At 39.2% G+C, this 27,635-nt stretch overlaps 1 protein-coding gene across 2 annotated transcripts in view; it reads right to left on the bottom strand.

The window, feature by feature from the left end:
- The window catches only part of ABCC2 (ATP binding cassette subfamily C member 2), a 56,749-nt gene extending 36,160 nt beyond the window's left edge, over nucleotides 1–20,589 (bottom strand). For both annotated transcript variants that reach the window (XM_010974424.3, XM_010974425.3), the window contains exons 1-9: nucleotides 20,325–20,589; nucleotides 18,124–18,297; nucleotides 7,013–7,126; nucleotides 5,471–5,605; nucleotides 5,162–5,269; nucleotides 4,548–4,603; nucleotides 3,105–3,339; nucleotides 1,092–1,255; nucleotides 99–276 (exon numbers count right to left, since the gene is read on the bottom strand). In XM_010974424.3, coding sequence (XP_010972726.2) covers nucleotides 99–276; nucleotides 1,092–1,255; nucleotides 3,105–3,339; nucleotides 4,548–4,603; nucleotides 5,162–5,269; nucleotides 5,471–5,605; nucleotides 7,013–7,126; nucleotides 18,124–18,297; nucleotides 20,325–20,357 — 1,197 coding nt within the window. In that variant the 5' untranslated portion in view covers nucleotides 20,358–20,589. The remainder of the gene's footprint in view (nucleotides 1–98; nucleotides 277–1,091; nucleotides 1,256–3,104; nucleotides 3,340–4,547; nucleotides 4,604–5,161; nucleotides 5,270–5,470; nucleotides 5,606–7,012; nucleotides 7,127–18,123; nucleotides 18,298–20,324) is intronic.
- Between the last annotated feature and the right edge of the window lie 7,046 nt (nucleotides 20,590–27,635).

Genomic DNA, 27,635 nt, shown 5'->3' with positions numbered 1-27,635 from the left:
TCAGTTATCATTTCTGTCAAATTTTCCTCAATCTTGGAATAAATGCTCACATTTACTAAGGGGATTTTCTCTGGTGATGCCTGGCATATTCCACTTACCTTCTTATACACAGAAGCCATGACAGTGGTCCGTACTTTCATGCCCAGCACGAAGCACAGTTGAAAGTAGTACTGAAGGCAGAAAGACTGGATGAGGGCCACGGCGAAGAAGAGGATTGAATAGATATATCCAGCCCACAGATATATGCTACGGTCACTTGCAAAGGAGATCAACAATCTGCCAGAGCAAAACCAAGTAAGTGATGCCCATCAAGCCTCCGGGGGCGCCTCATGCACAGCCAGCCACCCAACCCTCTCCTGTGGGTAACAAAGGTGACCAGACTTGTTCAATGCTCTCGGAAGACTGAGCCCCACAGTCACACTAGCGCTTTTGCCTTTGTCTGGAGATGAGCAGCAAGAGCTTAGGGTTGATGAGCCATGGCTGTGAGGAGGGATACTACGTGCTCCCCAGAACAGCCACCGCACTGCAAGGCCCTCTGTTTCCCTACCCCCTGGGAAAAGAGGCTGTGTGGGGCAAGCTGATTTATTCCCAGACAATGTGAGCCTGAAAATGAATTAGGACATGTATCCAGCATGAGTTAGAAGGGTTTCCTCTGGAGGACAGTTCATTCCATAGAGCCTGGTAGCTGTGAAGTCTTGTCACGATTAACCTGAACCTCCCAATGAAGGCCTGTCTGTGGAGCAATGAGGTTACAAACGCTGGGTACACGCCTTCCCTGGGGTATTCTGCTCACCTCTTGGATATGGCTCAGCTCACAGCAGCTCTGTTTCACAAGAAGGTGCCCCTAACAAGTCTCTGGCTTCCTATGAGGGGAAGGATGTGGAAAAGAGGGAGGCTAAAGGACAGATCATTTTAGATCTTGGAAAATGCCTTGTGCCTTTTATGAACACAACATGGTAAGGTGGAAGAAAATTATGAGCATTTTTAAAGATGAAAACTTAAAAATAGGCTCTTGCCTGCATGTACAAGGGGCAAAAAGGAGAGTGGCAGAGGAGGCCCTGAAAGGACAGTCTGGGACTGGGGGGACTCACTTCAGCAGCTGAGGATTTAGAAACGTGAGGATGTCATACACTAGCTTCAGTAGGAATGATTTCAAGAGGATGGCGTAGAAAGTTTTGAAGAGGGCCATGACCAGCCAGGACTTGGGGAAGTCTTCCGTGGTGCCTGATTTCTTTTTTTTCTTTTTAGCTTCTTCCTAGGTACAAAACCAAATGACAACAGTGCTTACAGAGCGGTGTGGTGGAAGACTTTGCCTTGCTCTAAACAGCTCCTGAGTATTAAGCCCTTGAGCCCTGTTGTCTTCCTCGTACAGGTTTTGGTCTTCTCTCCACTGCCTGGTCACCACCCACCCTTTCAGCTGCTATCACTGTTCCGCTCCCCCACTCCTGTCTGATACTTGTGATCTATTCTGGATTAGGAAAACAGACAGACAAATAAGCCAGTGGGAATACTATGTAATAACAAAAAAAACAGACTGAGTGGAGGCCTGTGGGGCGCCATGGGAATGAAGGGCATGGACATGAGAACCCCCAGGACCTTAGAATGTGCCCTCATTTGGAAATAGGGCCTTTGCAAATGTAATTAAGTTGAGATGACATCATTAGATTGTGTCATAAAATGGTTCCTACTCCAACATGACTGGTATCCTTACAAGAAGAGACACAGACACAGGGAGAAGAGGCCACATGATGACAGAGGCAGAGAGTGGAGTGAAACATCCACAAACCAAGGAACACCAAAGACTGCTGGCAAAAACCAGAAGGTGGAAGAGGCAAGGAAGGTTCCTCCCCTCCAGGTGTTGGATGGACTGTGGCCCTGCCAATGTTTAGATTTTAGACTTCCGGTCTCCTGAGCTGTAAGACAATACATTTCTGTTGTTGTAAGCCATGCAGTTAGTGGTGCTGCTTCAGCAACCTTGGGAATTTACTACATGGGGCATCCCCACCCACTCACCCGCCTCTTCCTTTTCTTGTGTTTTGTTTGGCCTCCTCATTTACATGCTCAGGAGTCCTGCCATGACCCCAGTTTCAGCTTCTCAGCCTCTGTGACATCCTCTTGTCATTTCTCTCACTGAGGTCCCATCTGACCAGTTTCTCTTGCCTGAACAACTGCCCCAGCCTGCCTCCCAGCTTCCACTTTTGCCCTCCAACTGTCCATTCTCCTGGCAACAGCCTAAACGGGCTTTAAAAAATGTAAATTACTCCCCTGCTCAAAACTTTCCTCTGGCTTTCCAGCAGACTTAAAATAAAATCCAGACCCCTTACCATGGCCTACAAGCATCTGCACTGATTAACCCTGGTCCACTTCCCTGAGCTCACTGCACCCCTCACTCAGTCTCCCCCTCCATGCTCCCAGAGCCTCTTTTACTTCTGCAAACAAGCCAACCACATTCCCCTCTCAGCCTTGCCCTCCTGCTCCCTCTGACTGGAAAACGCTTCCTTCTGATGGGCTCTTCTCATCATTTGGATCTCTGCCCAAATGTCAGCTCCTCTGAGAACCCTCTCCTGTTCCTCTGTCTAACATAGCATTTCACCCCAAATATATTACTGTGTTTTATTTTCTTAATAGCACTTAGTACTCTGAAAAAGTAACATACATATTTGGTTTATTATTTATTTTCTAGCTCTCCAAAGATGAGGACTCTTTCAGGCTGTTCTTTATACCTGTGCCCAGAATGGTCTCCGACACACAGTGGTGCTCGATAAATATTTTCAAGTGAATAAATAAATAAATTAGCTGCTAATGCTAAATCCCACCAACGCGCACATTCTAGTAATGCTAAGGTATTCTTTTATTTTATTTTTCTATTTCAAAAACATCTTATTGTGGACATTTTCAATATTCCCCAAAGGAGAGATAATAGTGCGACATTATACCCTGATGTAGCCACCACTAAGGGATTATTAGTATTGTGAAAACTACTAATAAAGTAAAATGCAAAGTATAAAGTGCTGTCAAAATGGAAGGACAGAATCACCAGAACACTGATGACCTTTTGCTTAAGACACACAACACATTTGAACGGACACTCATGGTAAAGTTACCAGGACAAGGACGTCTTGGCTTTGACTCTGGTTCTTGTTCAGCTCATGCAGCCTGGCTCCAGAGTTCCGCTGGGATTTCTTTCGCTGTCTTCTCTGGAACGCCCACCTTGCCTTCTGCAGCTCTCCTGTCATGTGTGTTTCAAACTTGCTGACTAGTATCTTTGTTTTACTCTTTTCATCAACATCCCAGACATCGTCAAGTGTCAGAGGTTTCTTGTAGCCTTTCAGAACAATGCTGGAACAAGAGCAACCCACAGACTGAAGCCCTACAGGTGGGGCCAGAGGCTGTCTCCTTGCTGTCTCTATCAAAACCATCCAGTTCTGGATAGAGGAACAGAAGAATAGGACTTCTCCCTTGCCTCAATACCCCATCTCCTAGCCCTTGGACTTGAAAGAGGAGTGGGAGAGCAGAAAAGGGAGCAGGTAGGGGTGATGGGAGGTGAAGGGGGAAGAAAACAACAAGAGAAGGAGAAGGGGTACTACTGAATTAAGGAGCCAAAAGAGCATCACCTCCCCCTGCTCCTGCTCCTTCCTCCTCAAACACTGGTTGCCTCTCTGCCACTCTGGCATCTCCTTGAGGAGCCTCCACGATGCCCTTAATGAACTGAGCAGACCTGGAGGCCACCCCTATAGTGTCTCTCTAGATCAGTGCTCCTCACCCTGGGATTTGAGAACATGGATGGAAAATAAATCACATCTTTATTTTTACTACCTTCTATCTGAAATTTAGCCTTTCCTTCTAAGATGAATGTAATGCTAAGATATTACAACCACAGTTATAAAAATGAGCGCTTGTGTCGTCACCAGGAGATGTCATAGATGTTTTCATGGCTCATTTACACTCACCGCTGCTTTGAAACTATTAAACCCACCACTAGGTCTTGTTATTTAATGCGTTAATAAAAAGCACATGTATTACTACATCACAAATTTGGTTTTTTAAAAAAGTTTAGGTAACTATATTTCAATATATTTATTTTCCTTTATACTCCCATGTCTTTTATCATACACATTTAAAACATCTGAGACGGGATTCATGGGTGTTACCAGGCTGCCAAAGGGGTCCATGGAACTTCAAAGGCCAAGGATGACTGCTCAGATCCTCTGGCAGCCCGGGATGGCTGTTTTATCCTTTACCCAAGTCTGTACCACCCACCCTGCCCCCTAATTTCCCTTTTCCTGTCCTATTGCCTCCTTTTCCTTCTGTCCTTTTTTTTTGTGGAACCCTCAGGCTACCAAGAGCAAATCCCCCTCCATCCTCTCTCCTAGGTTCCCAATCTGCCCAGTGAAGGAACTGCAGTAAATTGATATGAATGTTTTAACAATCTCTAAGTAGAAAAGAAATGGAGGCCACAGGAGGCACTTTAATTTTAAGATTTCCATCACCTTCAGAAAAGGGAGGGGGTTGGCCTATAGACAAGCCACAGTCCAGGCATTTCCTACCTGTCATACCAGCTAAAGGTGATGCTACTCAGAAATGAAGCCGTGGATAAAGGATTCTGCAAGACACACCAAAAAAAATCATAAAGCAAATCAAATTAGAAACAGGAATTCTATGGTACTCTAAAATTAGAAACTGATTTTTCTAAACATGATGTTGTGCTAGCAACTAGATACGATACTGAAGCAGGCTGGTCAATGTTTGTCTGGAGACCCTAAGGTCACCGGTAGAATGATAATCAAGACTTTTGGCATAGATGTATGAATTAACGTGAAGCTTACTGGGTCAATGTAAAAGCCAATGTTTCCATATTCTAGTCACTCCGTTTCCTTATGTCACAAAATGGTCTATACTACTGTATTCTGGGCTTGTGAGACCTTCATGAGACCTAGACATCTCAAAGTTACATTTGTCAAGATACCATCCAATTAAATAATACATGAGGTTGGCATATTTAGAGTTTCACCTTTTTTTAAAACAATTTTTGAGGGGGAGGTAATTAGGTTTATTTATTTATTTACTTAATGGAGGTACTGGGGATTGAACCCAGGACCTTGTGCATGCTAAGCATGTGCTCTACCGATTGAGCTATACCCTCCACCTCTTAGAGTCTCACTTTTGATGAGTCATTTTTTTCTGAAAATGCTGAAAGGACCAGGACCAGGATCTGGAATGCATAGCAGATGAAGAACACGCAGGAGTAGGCCAGATTAGAATTGTCACCCTGTGAGAGGAGGGGGAAACAAAGAATTTTATCCGAATTAAGTCTAAACAGCCTCCATATTAGCAATGCTTGTGATTAAACTTATTATCAAATCCCCTAAATACAATTCTGTACTGGAACTCAATTTACCTTATGTCATTTATTCCAACTTAGAAGCTGCCCAGCAGTACCTCCTCACGTCACCTTCTCTCTCCTCCTTACCTTTAAGAGTGTCCGAATCAGAGTCTGAAATTGAAAAGTGCCACAGAATATTGAGAGAATCCAGAACAGGGACAGGAACCAAGAGTTCTTCTGTACACACCAGAGCCTGCTGTGCTGGACCAGCAGAACCAGGATCTAGAGAGAAATTCACATTATGTTTTGAAAAGTACTGTCACAAAGGACAAGAGGCAAGAAGGATGGCAGAGAACAGAGGGGGAAACAGGGGCTGAAGGAGGAGATTGTTGTAACTAATCTCATGCCAAATAGGACATTTCCTCCCTGATACCATCCAACTGTCTCTTTCAGGGCCCCGGTGCTTTTCCTGGGATCCTGTTCCCTACCCCATATCTACACTTGGGTAGGGAGTTAGCCAAGAACACAAAGGGTCACCACCTGCATCTAAATGGAGTAACTTCAGGAGGCAGATAAATCTTTTCAAGGCCCAAGGAAATAATTTCAGGCACTACAGTAATCAGGTGGGGGAGGCAGATTCTGCTGGATAGGTGCAAGTGTCTGTATCCTATTTTCTAAAAATATTAGGCTAAGCAATTAACAACAATAACAAAAACTTTGCCTTGCATCATCTCACTTAGTTGTAATTAAGAATTGTTTTCCCAGACCCAGTGCTATGATAGTAAATCAGCATTCTGAAAACCAAGCCATGATTTGTGGCATCTGCCAATTTTCATGGTACAAATACTCCCACCATAGTGAATTTCAATCTCCTACAAGATGTCACCAAACACAGGGTTGGGAAGAGAGGTACATAGTCAGCTCTTTGAGCCAGCTCCAGCACACCGCTGCCTAGACCCTTGTTTGTTTGTTTTATAAAATGGTAACAAAGTTCCTACAGGGGCCAGGCAGACCATGTTGCTCAGTGAAGTGAGGATGGAGGATGGTGCTGAGCACAAGCCTGGTCTAATGGGAGCAACTGCTACTCAGTCCTAGCTGACTGTTGCCCTATGGGAATGTAGGCCCACAGTTCCCAGGCATTCTGATTTTTCAAGAAAGTTTAGAAATCCAAACAATTATATTGGATTGTCCTCTTTTAAAATGATGCTAAATCAACTGTTTTTTAAATACTGTACAGCTTCCCTTCCCTACCAAAAAAACTATGTCTGCAGGAGACAGAGCAGTTTCTGCTGTCAAGTTTATACAAACAATTTTAGATTCAGTGATCCACTGATTAGAGTCACAAATCAATTTTTAAAAATAATGTTTACAGCATTTAGAAAATTATTTTACATTAAGAAACTTGGGTTTCATCTATGATCCTTAGATGGCAAGATATGAGGGCATAAGGGACACATCTTAGTCATTAAAACTAGTACTTACCCTAGGAAGGAAACATGATAAACAAGTATTAAAAAGCAAATGAAAAGCTAAAGTTTGTTTTACCCTATTACAACCAAGCTTTGCCTCATCATAGGTCCCGTGAAAAAGGTTGATGAAATTGGACTAAATTTCAATCCACCAGAGCAAATTTCAGCTGACTATGAGTAGGGAGAAGATAAACAGGGTGGAAGTGATGATGGGCCTTACCCATGTGGCCAGGTAGAGGCTTGGATTGGTGTATCTAACGGCAGGGACCGTGTCTTCTGTGAGTGCCAGGGCCAGATCTATGGCTGCCAGAATAAGAAGAAGCCCAACAATCACCTGAGAAGGCAAAAAGACCACTGTTAGGAGGATATCATTCTTTAGAACAGAATGGTTCTTAGTAATGGATGGTAAAAATGGCAGGCAGTGCAAGATAACAGCGCAACCTAAGTGTCCATCAACAGATGAATGCATAAAGAAGATGTGGTATAAATATACAATAGAATACTACTCAGTCATAAAAAAAAATGACAGTTCACCATTTACAGCACCATGGATGGACCTGGAGGGCATTATGCTAAGTGAAATAAGTCAGACAGAGAAAGACAAATACTCTATATCACTTATATGTGGATTCTAAAAAAATACAACAAACTAGTGAATATAGCAAAAAAGAAACAGACTCACAGATATAGAGAACAAACTAGTAGTTACCAGTGGGAGAGAGAAAGTGGAGGGGCAACAGAGGTAGGGGATTAAGAGGTACAAATTATTAGGTATAAAATAAGCTACAAGGATGTGTTATACAAATGGGGAATATAGCCAATACTGTATAATAACTACAAATGAGTATAATCTTTAAAAATTGTGAATTACTATGTTGAACATCTATAACTTATGTAACATTGTACATCAACTATATTCAATTAAAAAAATAGCAGGCAGTGATTCAGATCACACACTCAATAAATATTTCTGGAATCAATGGATACATACTGTTCAAGCAATAGAATAATGTTCAAAGTGTGGTATGATAAGTGTTGCTAAGGAATGTTGAGTGTGATGGTTTTAAAGTATGTCCACAAATTCTGATACTCCTCCCTTCAAAAAATAGAGTGTAGTTCCCCTTCCCTTGAGTATGGGCTTAACTCTGACTCGCTTATAATGAATGGAATATGACAGAAGTGATGGTGTGTGACTTCCAAGAGAGGTCATAGAAAACAATGTTGCTTCCTCCTTGTTCTCTCTCATAGACCACTCACAGCAGGGGAAACCACCAGCCTCCTTGTGAGGACATTCAAGTAGCTCTATGGAGAGGTCCACTTGGTAAGGAACTGAGACCTCCTGCCAAAAGCCACGTGGGTGAGTCAATTTAGAGGCAGATCTTCTAGCCCAGTCAAGCCTTCAGTTGACCTTAGTCCCAGACTACATATTAATTGCAACCTCATGACAGACCCTGAACTCAGATAAGCTGCTCTTATATCCCTGACCCACAGAAACTGTGAGATAAAAAGTGTTTATTTTTAAGCTGCTGAGTTTGGGGATAATTTGTTACATAGCAATAGATAACTAATAAAACAGATTTAAAAGGGGGAATTTCTCCACCCCAACTGGGATGGCACTATTCCCTTTCCTCAGTCATTAATGCCAGCCTTTTCTCCATAAAACTTTGAAGTTAATGATTGCAAATATGTGACCCCAGGATGACTCCAAGTTAGTCAATATTTGTCCTATGATCTCATAAGACATGATACACATTGTATTGTCCTAAAGGACCACCCCCTACCCACCCATCAGGAGGGAAAATTATTACCTCTGCTGAGGAGGTACTCCAGTATCTTAGCCCTCAAAATGAAGATCGTTAGTACCACCTGTCCTATGCTCATCACTTCCTACTCCTGTCCGTCTATGCCTACTCATTTCTGTAAATCTCATTAATCCAGAATGGCTCAGGCAGAGATATTGAGCCCTTAGTAATGAAAACCAGCCAAGGAGGGAGATGAATGCACCTTTAACTAACAGTACCAGTGCTATTATTTGGCAAGGTGTAGAGTCAAAGACATGTTAATAAGAGAAATGCATTTTTCCCAAGTATATTGCACTTTCCTCATATGAGACATAAGAGTTTTTGAGAAAATTCATAGCTTTTTAATTGGTAGGTTATGTTTCCCTTAAGGTAAGTTATGAGATAAAACAGAGCAAGCTGGAGCTAAAGCATCCAAACTTAGGACCACTGAGTAAAGAAACTACAAACCTGCAGACCATTCCCCAGGCCAAGGAAAAGGAGGGGACTTTGCCACAATCTTACATATATTAAACTCATACAAATTGATTAGAAGTACACTGAGCAATCCATATCAAAAAGGACCAACTTACATTATCAGAATTTCCTACAAAGCAATTAAAAGACAGCAACAAACTAACAACCCAATGCAAAAAATGGGCATAGAATATACATGAATAATTTAAAGAGAAAGAAACACAAATAGCTTTTAAATACATAATAAGATGCTTAACCTCACTAATAATAAGGGAGTAATTTCAAATTGTAACAACATATAATTTTCACTTAACTGATTAGCAAATAGTAAAAAGTTATTGAAACTAAGGAAAAACCTCTAGAGAGCAATTTGCAGCCTGAAAATTTTGAGTCCACATGCTCTTAACCCAGTAATTTTATTTCTAGGAATTTATCCTACAGACACATGCACAGGTATAAAGCTACTTATTGCAGCATTGCTTATAACGGCAGAAGGTTAGAAATCACCTCAATTTCTATCATACAGGACACATAAATTACGATATATCCAAATAACAGCACTTTCAAAGTCGTTATTAAAAAGAAGCAGACCTTTATGTGCTAAAATAGAAACATCTCCAAGACACAGGAGAGTGTATTTAAGATACTAACATTTGTGTGAAAAAAAATATACATATGGAGGTGTTTGTAAAAGCATACATTATTTCTGGAAGAGTATACAAGGAACTGGTATCAATGGTTGCGAGCTCAGACAGGAGTGAGTGACAAGAGTATTGTGTATCCTTTTGTACCTTTTGAATTTGGTAACCCTCTGCAAGTTATCTTTCAAAAGAAAAAAAGGTAAATACACTAACAACCCTCATTTTAAAAAATGAGCAAGCATCGTGAACAGACAATTCACAAATGAAGAAATATCCTTAACAAATTTTTAAGAATCAACTGTGTTAGTACTTACAGAAATGCAAAGTAAGACAACAGAATGCCATTTTTGCACACAAAATTAAAGAAAAATACATTACTCAGTGCTGGCAACGGAACAGAGGCAAGCACTTGAACACACTTTTGGTGAGACTGTAAGTTGGTAAAAACTTTTCTAAATTATAAAAATTTTCTATTCTGTTTTAAAAGCCTTAAGCTGCTCATATACTTTGATATAGTAAATCCACTTCTAGGAAATAATCCAATTTGCAGGCAAATATTATGTACAAGAATGTTAACTGGCATCTCATTTTTAATAGTGAAGAATTTATAAAACCTAAAATAACCCAAAACAGTGATGGAGGGATTATTGTGTTGACCTGAGACCGCCAGATATTTCTCCAGCAAAAATGGGTTTATTCAGCAGAGAACTGCATTTCCAGGTCTGAAACCACAGTGAGCTAAATGCAAGTCCCCCCATGACAAGGGAAGGAGAACTCATTTTACAGAGAGGAAAAGGAAGTTGGGAAGACTATAGTTAGCAAAGAGGCCATGGGCTTTTCTTTGGCTGAGTCCTAGCCAGGAAAGAAAGGAGTCTTTTCTTCTTGCTGTTGGGCTCAGCTATTGTCACAGTGGGTGAGAGCTCCTTTTTCTGGTCTCCCACCTCTATTTCATTGAGGTTTCTGTTAATTATTTCTTTTTACAGTTGGGAGGTGTTGCAAGAGTTGTTAAAATAAGTTATGGTATATTCATGTGATGAACTATTTTGTAGTCATCAAAATTATGCTCAAGAATAATGTTGGTAACATTGGGAAATGCTTTTTATATCATCTTAAGTGAAAAAAGTAGACTATAAAATTGCATTCAATGAATTCAATTATGTTTTTCAAATGTGCATAGAAAAAGACAAGAGTTTCCAGTCCAGGATGCAAGGTTAGTCCACCTGTTTCCCATCTTTCCCAACCCCACTGAAATGATGGTAAAGAATACACAAGAAACAAATCCAAAATAGCACTGAGAGTATGAAATGGAAAGGGTGAACTCGGTAAACTGATTACGTTTTAGAAGACAAAAAACAATGTGTCAATGGTGTCAGATAAAAGAGCAGAGAAAACCATGGCCCAAAATACACACAAGAAAAGGCAGCAGTGAAAGCCTGAGATAGACATTACTGGTTGCTGTGCTTGTGTTGTCTGTCTGTCCCCCCAGATTCACTCTCTACCCTTGTCCCTTAGAGCCAGGAGTGGTAACAGTTCACTGCCAAGCCCCAGGTTCCTTTGTAAATACAACCTCCTGACATCATCCTATTTTGCCTCAGCCATCTGTCTCCTGTTAGGACCCTGACAATTAGAGTTGCCTACTCAAAGCTATGTCTTCTTCCTAACAGAACCCCTCTTTTGTAAAATATTTATCCTACTCAGCTCAGCCATATGCTTGGGTGGATGCTGCACCCATCTCCAACCCTAAGAAGGGAATTAAAACCAATCATGATGGTCCCATTCCTCTGGCCTATGACTATTTTAGCCATGGGCATGTGACACAATTATGGCCAAAGAGAAATGAGGGATAGCTTGTGGGGACTAACCACCAGGAAGCTGAGAAAAATCAATACTAGCAAAGAATACAGCTGAGATAATTAAACAGAACAACTGATTCTGGGATGAAACAAACAGTAATGAAGTGAGCAGAAGAGAATTTTAAATTATTTTAAAATTAGTGTCCTAAGAGAGATTTGAGAAGACACTGCATCCATTAATATGTTGCTGTTAAAAAAAAAAAAGTTATATTCAGAAATTAAGACGAATTCTTAGGTATCAAATCCATTATTGCTAAAATAAAGGCTCTTTAGGATGATTAAAAGAAAAAAATTAAGAAACTCTCTCAGAACATAGGGGAAAAGAGAAAAAGAAATTCTAAAAAGTTGAGAAGGATGATCAGTTCAGAGTCCAACATCTATCTAAAAGAAGTTCTGGAGATATGGAATTTCAAACTTAGAGGAAAGGAAATGAAAATAATAATACATAAAAATGTATGTATTATGCAGATAAGAAAGATATGAGTCTTTAGGTTGAAAGTGTAGAACCCATTGAATGAAAAAAAGAACTCATTGAATGAAAAATATAAAAACCCTCATGAAATTTCAGGACATCAAGGAAAAAGGATAAAAGCTTCAAGAGAGGATAACAAAGAATGAAAAGAATTCTAACTTGGTAACACAGGATTTGGGGGAACAACACAGCAACATCTTCAGAGTTAAAAAAAATTTTTTTTTGAACCTAACATTCCATTTCTAGATCAACATTTTCAGAAAGCAAGGACCTAGAGACTTTACTATTGTTGTCTATGAAAATTTAATTTGAGGCTGTTCTCCAAGAAATGTGGGGGCACTAATTCTCTTGTCTTACACAAAGGGGCGTCAAGATGAGGACATAATGTACCGCAAGGTGACTATAGATAACAATACTGTACTGTCTATTTGAAAGTTGCTAAGAAAGTAGATATTGAAAGTTCTCATCATACACAAAAAATGTGTAACTATGTATGATGATGAATGTTAACTGGACTTATTATAGTGATCATTTCAAATAATTATGTTATGTACTGAAATTAATATAACGTTATATGTGAATTATACCTTTAATTTAAAAGAAAGACTATAAACTGAAAAAATCTCATTTAGTCTCCAGAACTTATATTCTAACTATAAGTTTGTCATTGTGATAATAGTCAAAATACTGTTACATACTTAAATTTGCTAAGAGACTAGATCTTGTGTTCTCACACAAAATAAGAAATGATAATTAAAGATGATTTAAAGAAATAAAAAGATATCCCATGCTCTTAGATTGGAAGAATTAATATTGTTAAAATGGCCATACTACCCAAAGCAATTTACAAATTTAATGTGATCCCTATCAAATTACTCAGGACATTTTTCCACAGAACTAGAACAAATAAGCCTAAAAATTTATCCTAAATTCTGAGTCTCGCACAAAAAACCCAGAACTGCCAAAGTAATACAGAAGAAAAAGAACAAAGCTAGGGGAATAACCCTTGTAGACTTTAGACAATACTACAGAGCTACAGTAATCAAAACAGTATTATATTGGCATAAAAACAGACATATGGATCAATGGAACAGACTAGAGAGCCCAGAAATAAACCCACACACCTACAGTCAATTAAGCTTTGACGAAGGAGGCAAGAATATACAATGGAGAAAAGACAATCTCTTCAACAAGTGGTGTTGGGAAAACTGTAAATCAATGAAGTTAGAACACTCCTTCACACCATATACAAAAATAAACTCAAAATGGCTTAAAGATTTAAACATAAGACCAGACACTATAAATCTAGAAGGCAAAACATTTTACAACATAAATCTCAGCAACATTCTCCTAGGACAGTCTACCCAGGCAATAGAAAAAAAAGCAAAAATTAACAAATGGGGCCTAATTAAACTTGTAAGCTTTTGCACAGCAAAGGAAACCATAAGCAAAACAAAACAACAACTTAAGGAATGAGAGAAAACATTTGCAAATGATGCAACTGACAAAAGCTTAATTTCCAGAATATACAAACAGCTCATATAACTTAATAACAAACAAAGAAGCAAAAAACAAAAAACAAACAAAAAAAAACCACCTAAACAACCCAATCCAAAAATGCGCAGACCTAAATGGACATTTCTCCAATGAAGGCATACAAATAGCCAATAGGTACATGAAAAAATGCTCAATATCACTAATTATCAGAGAAATGCAAATCAAAAAACTACAATGAGGTATCACCTCACACCAGTCAGAATGGCCATCATTCAAAAGTCCACAAACGATATAAATGCTGGAGAGGGTAAGAAGAAAATGTAACCCTCCTACACAGTTGATGGGAATACAGTTTTTGGTGCAGCCATTACAGAAAACAGAATGGAGATCCTTAAAAAACTAAAAATAGACTTACCATATGATCCAGCAATCCCATGCCTGGGCATATAGCCAAAGGAAACTCTAATTCAAAAAGATACATGCACCCCAATGCTCATAGCATCACTATATACAATAGCCAAGACATGGAAACAATCTAAATGTCCATCAACAGATGACTAGATAAAGAAGTTGTGGTATATTTATACAATGGACTACTACTCAGCCATAAAAAAGAATAAAATAATGCCATTTGCAGCAATATGGATGGACCTGGAGATTGTCATACTAAGTGAAGTAAGCCAGAAAAAGAAAGAAAAATACCATATGATATCACTTATGCATAGAATATGAAAAAAATGACACAAGTGAACTTATTTACAAAACAGAAACAGACTCACAGACATAGAAAACAAACTTATGGTTATTAGCAAGGGAAGGTGAGTGGGAAGAGATAAATTGTGAGTTTGAGATTTGCAGACACTAACTACTATATGTAAAATAGATACACAAGTGCCTATTGTACAGCACAGGGAATTATATTTAATATCTTGTAGAAATCGATAATGAAAAAGAATATGAAAACAAGTATATACATGTATATGTATGACTGAAACATTATGCTGTACATCAGAAATTGACACCCACAAAAAAAAGGAAATTGCATATAGGGGCATTAGCTAGTATTATGGTGGTAATCATATAGCAATATGTAAATGTATCAAATAACACGTGTTGCATACCTTAAACTTATAATTAACATATAACATTATATATCTCATAAAAATAAAATAAATATAATAATAATTATGTGACATGGCAGAACTGTTAGCTAAAGGTATGGTGGTAATCGTATTGCAATATATAGTGTATCAAATCAACACATTGTCGAATTGTATACTTCAACTTATACAATGTTGTATGTCAATTAAGGAAGAAAGAAGGAAAAAAGGAAGGAAGAGTGTAGAGTATAAAACTGATGGCAGATTTTTTTAGGTACAAAAGGTAACCTACAGAAGAACAGAAAATAATCATACAAAATTAAAAGACTAAGAGAAAGAGGAAGAGAGGAAAAGGAAACTAGGTAGTTGGGTCAATGAGCTAAATTCCTTGTCTTTCATAGAGGACAGAAATAGGTCTTTTTTTAAGTTGATGGATCAAGAAATATAGGTCTAAACACATTATTTGCAGACATGGAGTTAACCATCAAAATAATTTTAAATGGAGGCCTCTAAAGAACAGGACCAGAAAGTAGAGGGGTGAAAAAAGATGTTTTCTTTTCATTTTTTTTTTTTAAAGAGAACACAAGGAAACATCTCAAAATGTTAATGGGAGTACTTTTATCATACTGATAAAATTATCAATGGATTTCATTTTTTCCTATTTCCATAGAGTAGACAAACTTTCTACAATAATCATGCATTGTTTTTATAATCAGAAACACATGCAGGCTTTTCTAATCAGGGTCAGGGAAATATTGCGGTTGTCTAATGATTACCAGACCCTTAGTCTTTGCCCTTAATCTCTGATTCACTGGAGGAGATGCAAGCACACATGGAGTTTACTAAAGTCAACTTCCTAAGGAGACACAGTCTCATTGGTATTAAAAAAGAAAGAGTGGTTTGGCCATAGTTAATATCTTTCCATCTCCGCACAGTCCTCCTTTTCTCAGTGCTTTATGAATGCGCTCTGGTTGAACATTCTACCCTTTACAGAGGGTGCCTATTTCTACCAACTCCCTGGCAGACAAATGTCTAACTTTAGTTCCAATATTTTCAGGAACTATATCCCCCAGCAGTCCATTTTATTATAAGAGATATTATTACGAAAAAATTCTTCTGTATGTTGGGCTAAAATTGGGTCTCCAGAAACAACCGATACTGCTTACCTTGATCTTGCTGTCTGAAACTTTTCAGAACAAGTTAGGCAATCTTCTAGATATTTTTCTACAAACACTTGAAGCTGATTACCACATCTCACTGGCTCACAACACTAAGCCCATTTTTGCTACACATCTGACCTCAGCATGTCGACAACGTTCAGAACAAAATTCTTTTGTTGCCCTGGGACTAAATATGAGCTCGTTCATTCATTTATTTTTTAATTCAATGCATTCAATTACCAACTGTGCACAGGGTCCTTTCAGTAAGGGTGCACCTTTGAACAAACTGGTAGAGTCTCTTACCAGCTTAGTCAAGCAAATTGACTTAATCCAGATGAGGTAAACCCTGCACTAATGACCAAACAACAATGACAGTTCAAGAGAGTCAGAGAGGAACAAACAGCCCAAAGGCAGGTAGAACAGGAGGTGGAGAAATGAAGTCAAGTTGAGGAGTGAGCCTAGAAGGTTCTCATAGAAGAAGTGAACTGTTACTTTGTGAGGAATTATGCTTCTAATTCTTCCAGAGAAGAAACCATTATTTTGAAATTTTTAAGAGGAAGCTAATCTGGGCCTGTCACTCTCAAGGTGGAGGACCAAAAAAAGTATAAATTATAAATGAAGCTCCTGAAACTATGAGCAAGGATGAGTGGATTATTAGTTGAGCAAGGGTGAATGATTATTAGCTATAGGGGGGAGGGGAAGCAAATTATGTTGCTTTTCCTTTTATCTATAGAGACTTGTGTTTATAAAAGTTAAACAAAATACTGATATGTCCATACAATGGAATATTATGGTTGAAACTTGAACAACATGGATGAACCTTGAAAACCTTACTCTAAGTAAAAGAAACCAATCACAAAAGATCACGTATTACATGGTCCCATTTGTATGGAATGTCTAGAATAGGGAAACTATGGAGACACAAAGTGGATTACTGGTTGCTTAGGGCTGGGGGAGAGGGGGAGACAGGGGTTGACAGATAAAAGGTTTCTTTTTGAAGGAACAAAATTCACTGTGGTGATGGTTGCACATATGAAAATATTTTAAAAATTGTATTTAAAAGGGTGAAATTGTATAGCATGTGAATTATTTCTCAATGAAGCTATTTTTTTAAAGTTAAGTAATAATTATGAAAGAAACAAGACACTGATTTACTCATTACCCAACCTTTTCTTGGAAGCAGAAAATGATAGAAGACCTCTTAATTGACTGACTCTAACCCAAAGCTCTATCTCATCCCTAAGGGTACTGAAGCATGCTGTCCAAGGTTCAGGGTCTAACATATTCTTGATTCAATCCCAATACCTGGAGTGCATTTAATACTAACATTCAACAAATGGGTACTGAGTGCTTGGCCCTGTGCTGGGCACTCAGGTCAACAAAGGAGACAATGACTCAGCTCTGGACTCTCAGAGACTGCTCTTTTCCTATTCAGAGTACACAAAACCCACCGCCACTCCACCTCAGGGTGTCAGTGTAAATCCAACTTCCTTTGGCCAAATTCCTTCCTTCTTTTAAGACTGCAGTAACCTGGAGTCGTTGGTCTGTATGCCCATAGAACAGTAATTTACCTTTCTAAAGCTCTGTTTAATGATCAGGACAAACAGAAAAAAGCCTTGTGAAAAGAAGCAGATGGTAGATTTTAAGAGGTAGCTTTTACAACCTCAACTGAGAATCTTTCAGTTCCCGTAAGACCTTCTCTGCATTAATCAGTGCAGCTGGCTGAGGGGCTCCTACCTTTATTCCTCCTGGGCTTTATCCCGCAGCCCCTGTCCTTTCCATTATTTCTCTACTCAGGCATGTCACCTTGAGCACTCACCCTTCCTTCCTCTACTGTGATGATCATCCTCAACTCATAGAAGACTTTGGGAAAATGGAAACCCTATTTCAGAGGCAAGTTTTGGGAGATAATGTTTGGATTGCCTGAATGGTGCAGAGGACACAATATATAGTTAATTTTTACCTCGTGAAAATTACCAACTGAATTATAGTCTCCTGATTTATTATAACAGCTTAAAGATAGATAATCCAGTGTTTGCTCCTCAACTGCTGAAAAGACAACTACTTGACTGACTGATTACTCATCATTGGTGTTTCAGGAGTCCAATATCCATAAAATGTAACAGTCATTATTCTTATGCAAAAATCAAAGTAATCTTAACTAAGAAATATGGCAAGGGACCAATGAGGCATAGGGCAGGTAGAGACAGGGACATTGAGAGCATGGCTCTTCTTGAGACAACAGCACCTGGGAAAGCAGATTCAAGAAATGGAAGAAGACACTTTAACTACTAAAAAAATGTCTCTATTGTGCATCACGAAATTAGTTAGGAAAATAACAGAGTTCCCATACCTGCTTAGCAAGGTAGAGTTTGGTTATAGAAGATCTCTTGGTCCTGGAGCGATATACATGGAGTAGCTGCCAAGGGGCCAGGAGCCAGAGGAAGCCCAAGGGAATCCACACCAGAACAGTTTGCTCAAAACAAAGTGGCAGGTCCACCTCTGGGCTATCTAGGAATGAGGAATTCTGGAAGACCAAAACAAAATGGTTGTTGGATACACACATTTTTGAAGAGAGGAAAGCAGCCTCTGCCTACTCTCACCCCTACCGTTGCTTCTAAACAATTATAACACAGTTTTGTTTTTTGTTTTTAATGGAGGTACTGGGGATTATACCCAGGACCCTGTGCAAGCTAAGCATGTGCTCTACCACTGAGCTATTACCCACTCCCCAGCCCAACTCAGTTCTATATCCATATTCAGCCTGACTGTAGTAGAGAATAACCTTTGTTTTGTTGGAGGTTTACAGGGACACCATGACCTAGCCCACAGGGACGGCTGCAAGAACAAAGAATGCCTGCAGCAAGATTACAACAATCAACTACATCCCCTCCCTCATTTTTTTGTATAAAAGGACCCTGTATTCTGACTAGAGCAGGATGGTTCTCCAAGATGTTAGTCTGCCATCCTCTTGGTCTGCCAGCTTTCCGAATAAAGTCACTGTTCCTTGCCCCAACACCTCATCTCCGGATTTATTGGCCTGTCGTGCTGTGAGCAGAACAAGTTTGGACTCAACAACATGACCATTTAACTATTCAACTCCACTGATACAAAGTTGCCATTTAATAACATTTAGTGACTTTTCTGGCCAGTCCAATCTCTAAAAACCTTTCTTTCAGTGATTCTAAGTGAATTTCTCCAACAACTATTCTGAGTAAACTTCAACACCACATTTACCAAGTTGTGGCAAGAAGAGGGACCATTCCTCAAGTTGTGGGAAGAGGACCGACCCAAAGGGGAGAATACCCCTGGGTTATAAAAACTTCTTTTTCTAGCTTCTAGCACTGATTGAACTCACTGGCAGACATTCAAACAGATAGGCTTCATGCTTAGTTTTGAGCTTAATGCTCAAAAATGCTTAGTCATACTCCAATAATCAATCTCCTATGGCCCTGAGGGCTTCTGTCAGAACTCAAGGGCCTTAGGCATGGGAGCAGCAATGGCACACTGGAGGAAGGCTTATTCTCATCAAGTTTTCTCCCAGTCTTTGCATTCTGCAAAAATAGAAGTGTCTTGTGAGGTGAAGGTTGGGGCACCAGTTCTTATATCGGAGTCATGTGGAGGTATATTTCTCTTTTCTTACAAATAAATATATTTTGCTTTGTACAGCTGTTTGCACATACTCTTAAAGATTGAGGTGCCCTGACCAAGATGATCTGTCAGATGATTCTCAGAGAGAATTCTCAGAAGGCGGCCTGGCGAGATCCTGTGGCAATCTTAAGCCCCACCTTCCTGTGGTATACGTGCCTCGGCCTTGAGGCCCAGGTTCTTTCCAGGAAGGGAAATGCCGCCTGAACTTCTTATCTAAATTATCTAAATTCAGAATGCAAAAGAATTACCTAAGACAGTTAAACTATTTTAACAAGCTCTCTAGGTGATTCTGATGCTGATGCCAAGAGTCTTCAGATCACACTTTCTCAAAAATCACTAAATTTCTATTCCACTAAACCACCTGGTACTCTTGCTCACCCGGTCTTGAAATTCTCTGCTCTGATGGTTCAAACATTGTCCCAGTTCTCTTTATGCCCAAATTTGCATCCCTAGCCTCAACTTCTAGTCCGTATTTTTATTACTAATTGCCAGATACTCTAGAACATATCAGTATCATTTCGACATCAATATATCTCAACAAGACTCAACCATGGACCTTCTCTTCTTCCTCCATCCTCCACAAACTATATAATTTCCCCTCATAACACTGATGAAACTGGAAGCCTTTCCCCTATTTCTCTTTAGAGAAGGCAGTTTTTCAGTTAGCTAATCTAAGAAGAAAGTCTGGGACACAAATTAAACATATGTTAGAGAATAAATATATTATCTCTCCCACATAAAATATCCTCTGGAGATATGATGACTTTTCTTAAAAAAAACAAAAAACAAAAAACTGAGCATTAGACCAACTGCACATCTAATTTTTCTGTTTGTTATTCTAGGCTCATCTAATACGTATTCTGAGTCTGAGAAGAGTCAGTGAGGACAAGTGTAATTTCTTACCCAAAAAGTAGAGTTGCAGAACTTTTCCAGCATGATTCCTGGATCACTTCTGGAATGAAGACTCCTGTATGACTGTGTTGTTTCTTACTCACTCTTTCCCTCAAAGAAGGTGGAAGGCAAGTAGCAATGTGTTATCTCCCATTCTGATGTCCTGATGTTCCAACAAAGGCAGGTCTTCTGACCTTTCATCCCAACAGTTTAATCATTAACCTTGCTGAGATGTGTATTTACATCATCCCAGTGGATAGATATGTGACTGAAGAGCCCCGAGGACAGGCAGACGCACTAATTCCCAAAGTACCAGAAACTTCTGCTGATGTGTAGATATTTAAAAGAAGCCCCTGAAAGATGTCAGTAGAGCCAGCTGTTGCCAGCCTTTCCGGCTCCTGAGGACACCTGACCTAAAAAGAGAAGCATCACTGGGGAGGGCTTGTACTCCTAAACATGCCATTTTACTTCTGCTTTCAGGCCTTAGAGTTTATAGAAATGTGAAATATCCTACTTCTTTACATTTTTAATTAAGAACTAGAATTTAAAATATGGTTAAAAATAGTGTAAACTTTGTTTGAATCAGTCAGAGCTTAAAATAGCATATCCAATGTGAACCTACCTATGTATACGTAATTTACGCATTTATGCAATAAAATGTTAATTTAGCTGTTAGGATTGTGAACGAAAAAATACTGTAAGCCATATCAGTAAACAAAGAATGCCGAAGCCATCAAGTCATTGGCCAGCTCAGGATGCACACAAGAAGGGAGGCCGGTCTCTGCAGCCATACTGAGAGGACTCAGAATATGAAAGGACAGGATACTGGCCTTAGATAGCTAGGTGCCTGTCAAAGGAATGATTTCAATGAGCCCAGACCTTCGCTCCTTGTCATACATAGAAAAGTGCTAAATTCTTTAACTTGAGATGTCTGGTTTTCTTTTTAATGTTCCAACTACCTGGTCTTTGCTGTAAAACTCCTATATATTCTGTCTTCTCCCCTACCTCTTGGGAGCAGTCCCTCTGAGTGATCTAGGAGGCTGTCATCCTGGGCTTGAAGGGCTTTGAGTCCTCAGAAATGTCCACCGAATAAAATGTAACTCTCAACTTTTAGGTTGTGTGATTTTATTTCAGTCGACAGGACTGTGGACCATTTTATTGTCCTTTTTGCTTGTCTGTATTTTCTGATGTTTCCATAATTGTCAGCTATTATTTTTGTAATAATATTTTTAAAGCAAATTATTTGTAGTGTGGTAAAAAAAAAACCTGTAATGTAAAATTTACCATCCTAACCATTTTTAAGTGTACTGTTCAGTAATGTTAAGTACAGTCACACTGTTGTGCACAATCTCCAGAACTTTTTCATCTTGCAAACTTTTTCATCTATACCCATTAGACAACCACCTCCACCCTCCTTAGTTTTTCTTTTAAAATCAGGGCACATTGAGGGGCGGGTATAGCTTAGTAGTAGAGCACATGCTTAGCATGCATGAGGTCCTGGGTTCAATCTGGTACCTCTGTTATAAAAATAAAGTAAAATAAAATAAAAGCAGTGTACCCTAAAATAACAGCAGCTGGACATGCTTGCCAACATATTAAAGTGTAAACACCATCATTTGGAGGATCATGTGGTACCATTTTAGTTGTTAACACAAAAAAACACTCTTCGTTCTGTGGTATATACAGACTGTATCTACAGAGATTAATTAACAAAACAAGAAAGTAATGCATACTTTAATGTATATATACCATATAATTTAATGTATATTTTAATGTCTGGCCAAAGGTTAACTATACCTTTGGTTACCTCAAATTCACAAATGATAAAAATATTTACCACTAGTACAGGTGGATATGTTCTGGATTATTAATATCTGAAAGGAATATAAGTTTTATTTAGACATTCCTTTAGTTATCTTCTCATAAGATAACCATAAGATGAACTTCCACACTTTTCTATGTGTCTATAGCAGCGTAAAATGATTTAGGCCTTGGTATGAAGTAAGATCCAGGATCAGATAAAGGAATGACATCAGTATAGTGACTTTGGCACAGACCTCTAACCATACCAACAGAATCAAGCTGGAAAGATGATGTAATTATAGATTTTTAAAAATCCACGGTGAGGATACAAAGAAATCTAAACGAACCAAATGACAGCTTGGTTTGTCTTGTAGGCCAAATCCAAATTGACTTGTTTTTGTCTGGCCCTGGAGCTAAGAATGGTTTTCACATTTTTAACTATAAAGTGTGAAAAAGACTATTCAGCATGAACAGAATTTCAATAAGAATTTCTCAGTTTTGCCTCTTGCCCCCAAAGCCCAAAATATTTACTATTTTGATCCTTTAAAGAAAAAGTTTGCCAACTAAACTCCAGAAATGACAAGACCTTTACAAGACAGGAGAGAGGCACAGAAGATTTCATCTCTGCCTGGGAGCAAGGAGGAAAAATATACCATAAGGGGGGTTCAGGAGAAACCAGTCTATATTCTAACGAACTTTTCCAGGCCATGTGTGGGGCTAGCATTATAATTTAGAGGAGCCCCAGAAACAGACTGCACTAACCCCAACTCTTTGCCACACTGGACTTACTAAATGCTAAAAACAGTACGACAAAATGGGAGGAGGCAGTTAGGAGAGCTGAGAGTAAACACCTGGCATTCTAAGCTTTCACCTACAGAAAGTTAGGGCAGAGGCGAAAGAGCTGAGAGAAATCCCTCCAATGCAATTACACCTTCACAGAGAGTGAGACAACCCCAATCATCCTCGGAACAGCCAAGGGAGGCAGCGGGGCTGAAGGAGGTCTCCCAAGAAAACAGAAAGCAAGGAGCAGCAACGAGGGTAAACAACCCAGAGAGCTTTAACCAAGATTTTCTCAGCTGGGTCCTACCATCAGAATCAAAACAAGTACACAGCCTCAAGGTGAATCTCATTCCAGCTTACCCAGATCCCACAGGTCCACAGCTCACCTTCCCTGACTCGTCTGGTGAGTGGTACAGGTAGCGATGGAGCTTTTTGGCTCTCACCAGCCGAAACGTTTTTCAGAGTTGCATTTATCAAATTATTCTTCCCCTCTGGCATCAGTGATGTGGGATTTTGGCTGTCTCACCATTCACTGGTGGTGATTTCCATCAGGTAGTGTTCAACAGGAATCCATTCTGTGGCAGGTGGCAGACAACAGGAAATTTGGGTTTTTTTAGCCTTGAATTTTTTTGTCTTTCATAACTCTAATATTGCTGTTACTGAATCAAATTGGGTCTGCTCACTCATGCACAGTAAAGCCAACCTACTGACACGAGGTGGTGGTAAAGGAAAGTGCAGCATTTATTGCTGGGGGCAAGCAAGGAGTCCAGGGCAGCCAGTACTCAAAACGTGCCGATGGGTTTCGGGAAGGCATTTTTAAAGGCAAGGTGAGGGAGGGGCTTCCCAGGGTAAGTGATCAGCTTGTGCACAATTCTCTGATTGGCTGATGTTGAGGTAACAGGGCGGTGTCAGAAGGTTATCAATCCTTAGGCGCCAGTAGGTCTGGGGGCTACGTGCTCATGATCATCAAGTAGTTAATTTCTTCCATTTGGTGATGATTTTAGCATCTGTAAAACAACTCAGGAAATGTGAATCAGATACTACTATCTAGGTACTTCAGAGAGGAGCTAAAGCAGAGGATATGGGGGAGGGGTCTGTCCCAGGAAGGTCCTATCGGGTCCTGCATAGTTACATTTCCTGGCATTTATAACTATGTTTGAGACTGTTCTTATTATCATGTGCTTCTGATCAGAGTAAGAATACATTGTGTATATTGGATGAACACCAATGTGTAATTCTAAGGCTCAGAGCCTTTCTCTTCCCTCTAAACCTCTAGCTTTTTTCATGTCTACCCATTAGTTGTCAATATCTGTTAAATGGAATTCCTGTGCCAGGGATGACAAAAATATACAGGAACTTTTGACTCTAATAAAGGACAATATTTAAGTGGACTTAAAACAGAAAGGAACAAAAATCACTAGCATACAGGTGTCAGCTTTCTTTGATTAGCACACTAAAGTTTCTAAATTAACACAGAAATCCAATTTAGGTCCCTTCAGGACTCTTTAAATAAGGCTAGAGAGAGAAAAAAACTATGTTATTAAAATTTAGGAAATTAAAATTTTTAAAATGAGGCTCCATTACATAAATTAAGGTTTATACATTGCCAAACTCTAAGCAAGTTTTATTCTTTTAAAAAATTGATTGAAAAACAATGCCAGTATTACAGTTCCCTGCCAGATTCAAAAGGAAACCATGAAATGACTCAGAATCACTGTAATGATATTCCTCCAAGGGATCCGAATATGTCTTTTTGCTGTCAACTGAAAAAAAAAAGCACACCCTAAAAGTTGAGAATTATGTTTTATTCGGTGGAAATTCTAAGGACTTCAAGCCTAGGAGGCAGCCTCCCACATAGCTCTGAGGGACTGCTCTGAAGAGGTAAGAGAGTAACCAGGATATATAGGAGGTATATATAACAAAAACCAGGTAGTTGGAACGTCAAAAGATTACTGTTAATTAAAGAAAACCAGACACCCCAAGTTAGTGAATTTAGTGCTTTCTTTGTACAGGAAGATGCAAGATCTGGGCTCCTTGAAATCATTCCTTTGATATGCACCTTTGCTATCTAGGGCCAGTATCCTGTTCTTTCCCATCCTGAGTCCCTTCAAGGTGCACTGTTGTGGGTGGCTGCAGTGGCTGAGGCTTGGCAGCAGGCAGCCCACTTATCTCCATCCTGAATTCCCTCAGGGGTCACCATCAAAGGTGGCTGTAGTGGCTTGATGGCTGCTACATCCCTTGTTTACTGATATGGCAGGCAATGTTTTTCATTCACAGCTCCTTCAACTCAGTGATTCTCAAACTTTTTGGTACTAGGGCCCTTTTTATATTCTTAAAAACTTATGAGGCTCCCAAATAATGTTTTTATGTAGGTTACATCAATTGGTATTTACTATGTTAGAAATTAAAACAAAAAATTTAAAATATTTATTAGTTCATTTAAAAATAACAAATATATTTCATGTTAACAAAAATAATGTATTTCTATCTAAAATAACTATCTTTTCCAAATTAATTTAAAAATACTGAAAATTTTTCACATTTTTGCAAATAGCTTTTAATGTCTGGCTGGACATCCAGACAGCTGGATTCTCATATCTGTTTCTTCATTCAGTGTGTTGTGATATCACACACTATGCGGTTTCTAGAAAACTCCACTGTACACTTGCTAAATAATGAGAGTCTTAAAAGACATATTACTATTATAATGAAAATAGTTTTGACTATGCAGATCCCCTGAAGTGTCTCATAAACCCTAGATATCCCTAGGCTGCACTTCGAGAACCACCACTTTTATCTTAATAATTTTAAATTCCTAATAGAGAAAAGCACCTCTGTTTCCACCTTAAATATGGCTATTTTATCACAATTAGTTCCTCTGGTTTGCTAGAGGAGTTAATTTTTTTTTTTCATTTTATGAGTATGAAATGTTTTCTGAGCAAAAAAGTGATATATTTTGTCTACCTCTGGAGAAAAGGAATAAAATAGATTATAATCTGTATTAGTTCTCTGTTTTTTAATATAGGTGATTACATAACAATCAGTCTAAGTTTAAACCCAGATTATTACCTCTCAGTTTCTGTGGGCCAAGAATTCAGCCAAAGAGGAAATGTCTTGTCTCTGTTCCATACTATCTGAGGTCTTAGCAGGCAGACTTGAGGCTGAAACAACTGTGGGATCATCACTCGTGTGTCTGGCAGTTAATGATGGTGTTGACTGGTGGCCTTGCTGGGGCTGTTGGCAGAACGGCCTTTTCCTGTGCCTTGCGCTTCTTCACAACATGGCACCTGAGTTCCAAAGGCAAGTGTACTAGAGAGTGAGCAAGCTGTAAACTTGTCATGATCTAGCCTCAAAAGTCACATACCTTCACTTCTGCAATATTCTGTTTTTCAGAAGTACATCACTAAGCCCTACCCACACTCAAGAAATTAGATATCACCTTTGAAGGGAGATATGTCAAATTATTTGTGGACTTATTTTTAAAACCACTGTTACAGAAATGACAGGCCAGCCAAGAAACAACCACCACTCGGAGGGTTGGAGTACTCAGATTTATTACGCCAGCAGGCTCAGAGGGGCTTCTGCTCTGAAGCTCTGAGCACCTCCAAGATGTGCACATGAGGTTTTATAGGGTTAATTACAAGCTTGGGGTATTTGGCCAATAGGTATGGAACAGCTTTAGCAGCATCATTATCACAAAAGTAGAGGCAGGGAGGCAGCAAACCAACATTTCAAGGCCAGATATGTCTCTTTGAAAATCCAGCTGGCTAGCAAAAAAAAAACATGAACAGAGAATCAGTAAACCGACACTAATTAACTTAGATTTACGAGTTAGCCCAGCAGAACTCAGATCAGTAATCCGACACTTGTTACACTTAGATTTGTGAGTTAGCTTGTTAGCCCAGCCCGGCTTTTGCTTCACACCACCACATAAGGCCTCTTAAAATTTAATGGAGCTCCTTTTCTGATTGGCTAATATGACTAATAAGTGTTTATATAATTTTAAATAAGATAAATTCAAGGATTTATTCAAATAATCTGCCATCACGAATGAGAAAAGATATTTACTATCTCAAAATTGTCTCATACTTCTTGGTGTTGTCCAAAACTATTTCCAGACTGTTTTGGTAGCAGGGGGAGTTATAGAAAAACTGCACAGAAAGTAGAGAGAGTACTTATATACCCCCAATTCCCACCCACCTCACACACACACACACACAGAGTGTCTCCTATTATAATCTTGCATTAGTGTAGTACATTTGTTATAATTGATAAGCAAATATTGATAATTACTAACTAAAGTCCATAGTTTACACTTTTGTGTTGAATAGTTCTATGGGTTTGACAAATGCATACTGTATCCACAATTACAATATGTGAAAGAAAAATACTGCAAACCACATAGTGAAGGAAATTTAGCTGGACTAACTCGTAAATCTAAGTTAATTAGTGTTGGTTTTGGTTTGCTGTTCATGTTTTTTTTTTTTTTTTTGCTAGCCAGCTGGATTTTCAAAGAGATATATCTGGCTTTGGAATGTTGGTTTGCTGCCTCCCTGCCTCTACTTTTGTGATAATGATGCTGCTAAAGCTGTTCCATACCTATTGGCCGAATACCCCAAGCTGGTACTTTACCCTATAAAACCTCATGCGCACATCTTGGAGGTGCTCAGAGCTTTGGAGCAGAAGCCCCTCTGAGCCTGCCGGTGTAATACATCTGAGTACTCCAACCCTCCGAGTGGT

This window comes from Camelus dromedarius, chromosome 8, assembly GCF_036321535.1.
Source record: "Camelus dromedarius isolate mCamDro1 chromosome 8, mCamDro1.pat, whole genome shotgun sequence".
Classification (NCBI taxonomy): domain Eukaryota; kingdom Metazoa; phylum Chordata; class Mammalia; order Artiodactyla; family Camelidae; genus Camelus; species Camelus dromedarius.
The sequence above is the reverse complement of the archived record's forward strand: the minus strand, read 5'-3'. Positions and strand labels throughout refer to the sequence as shown.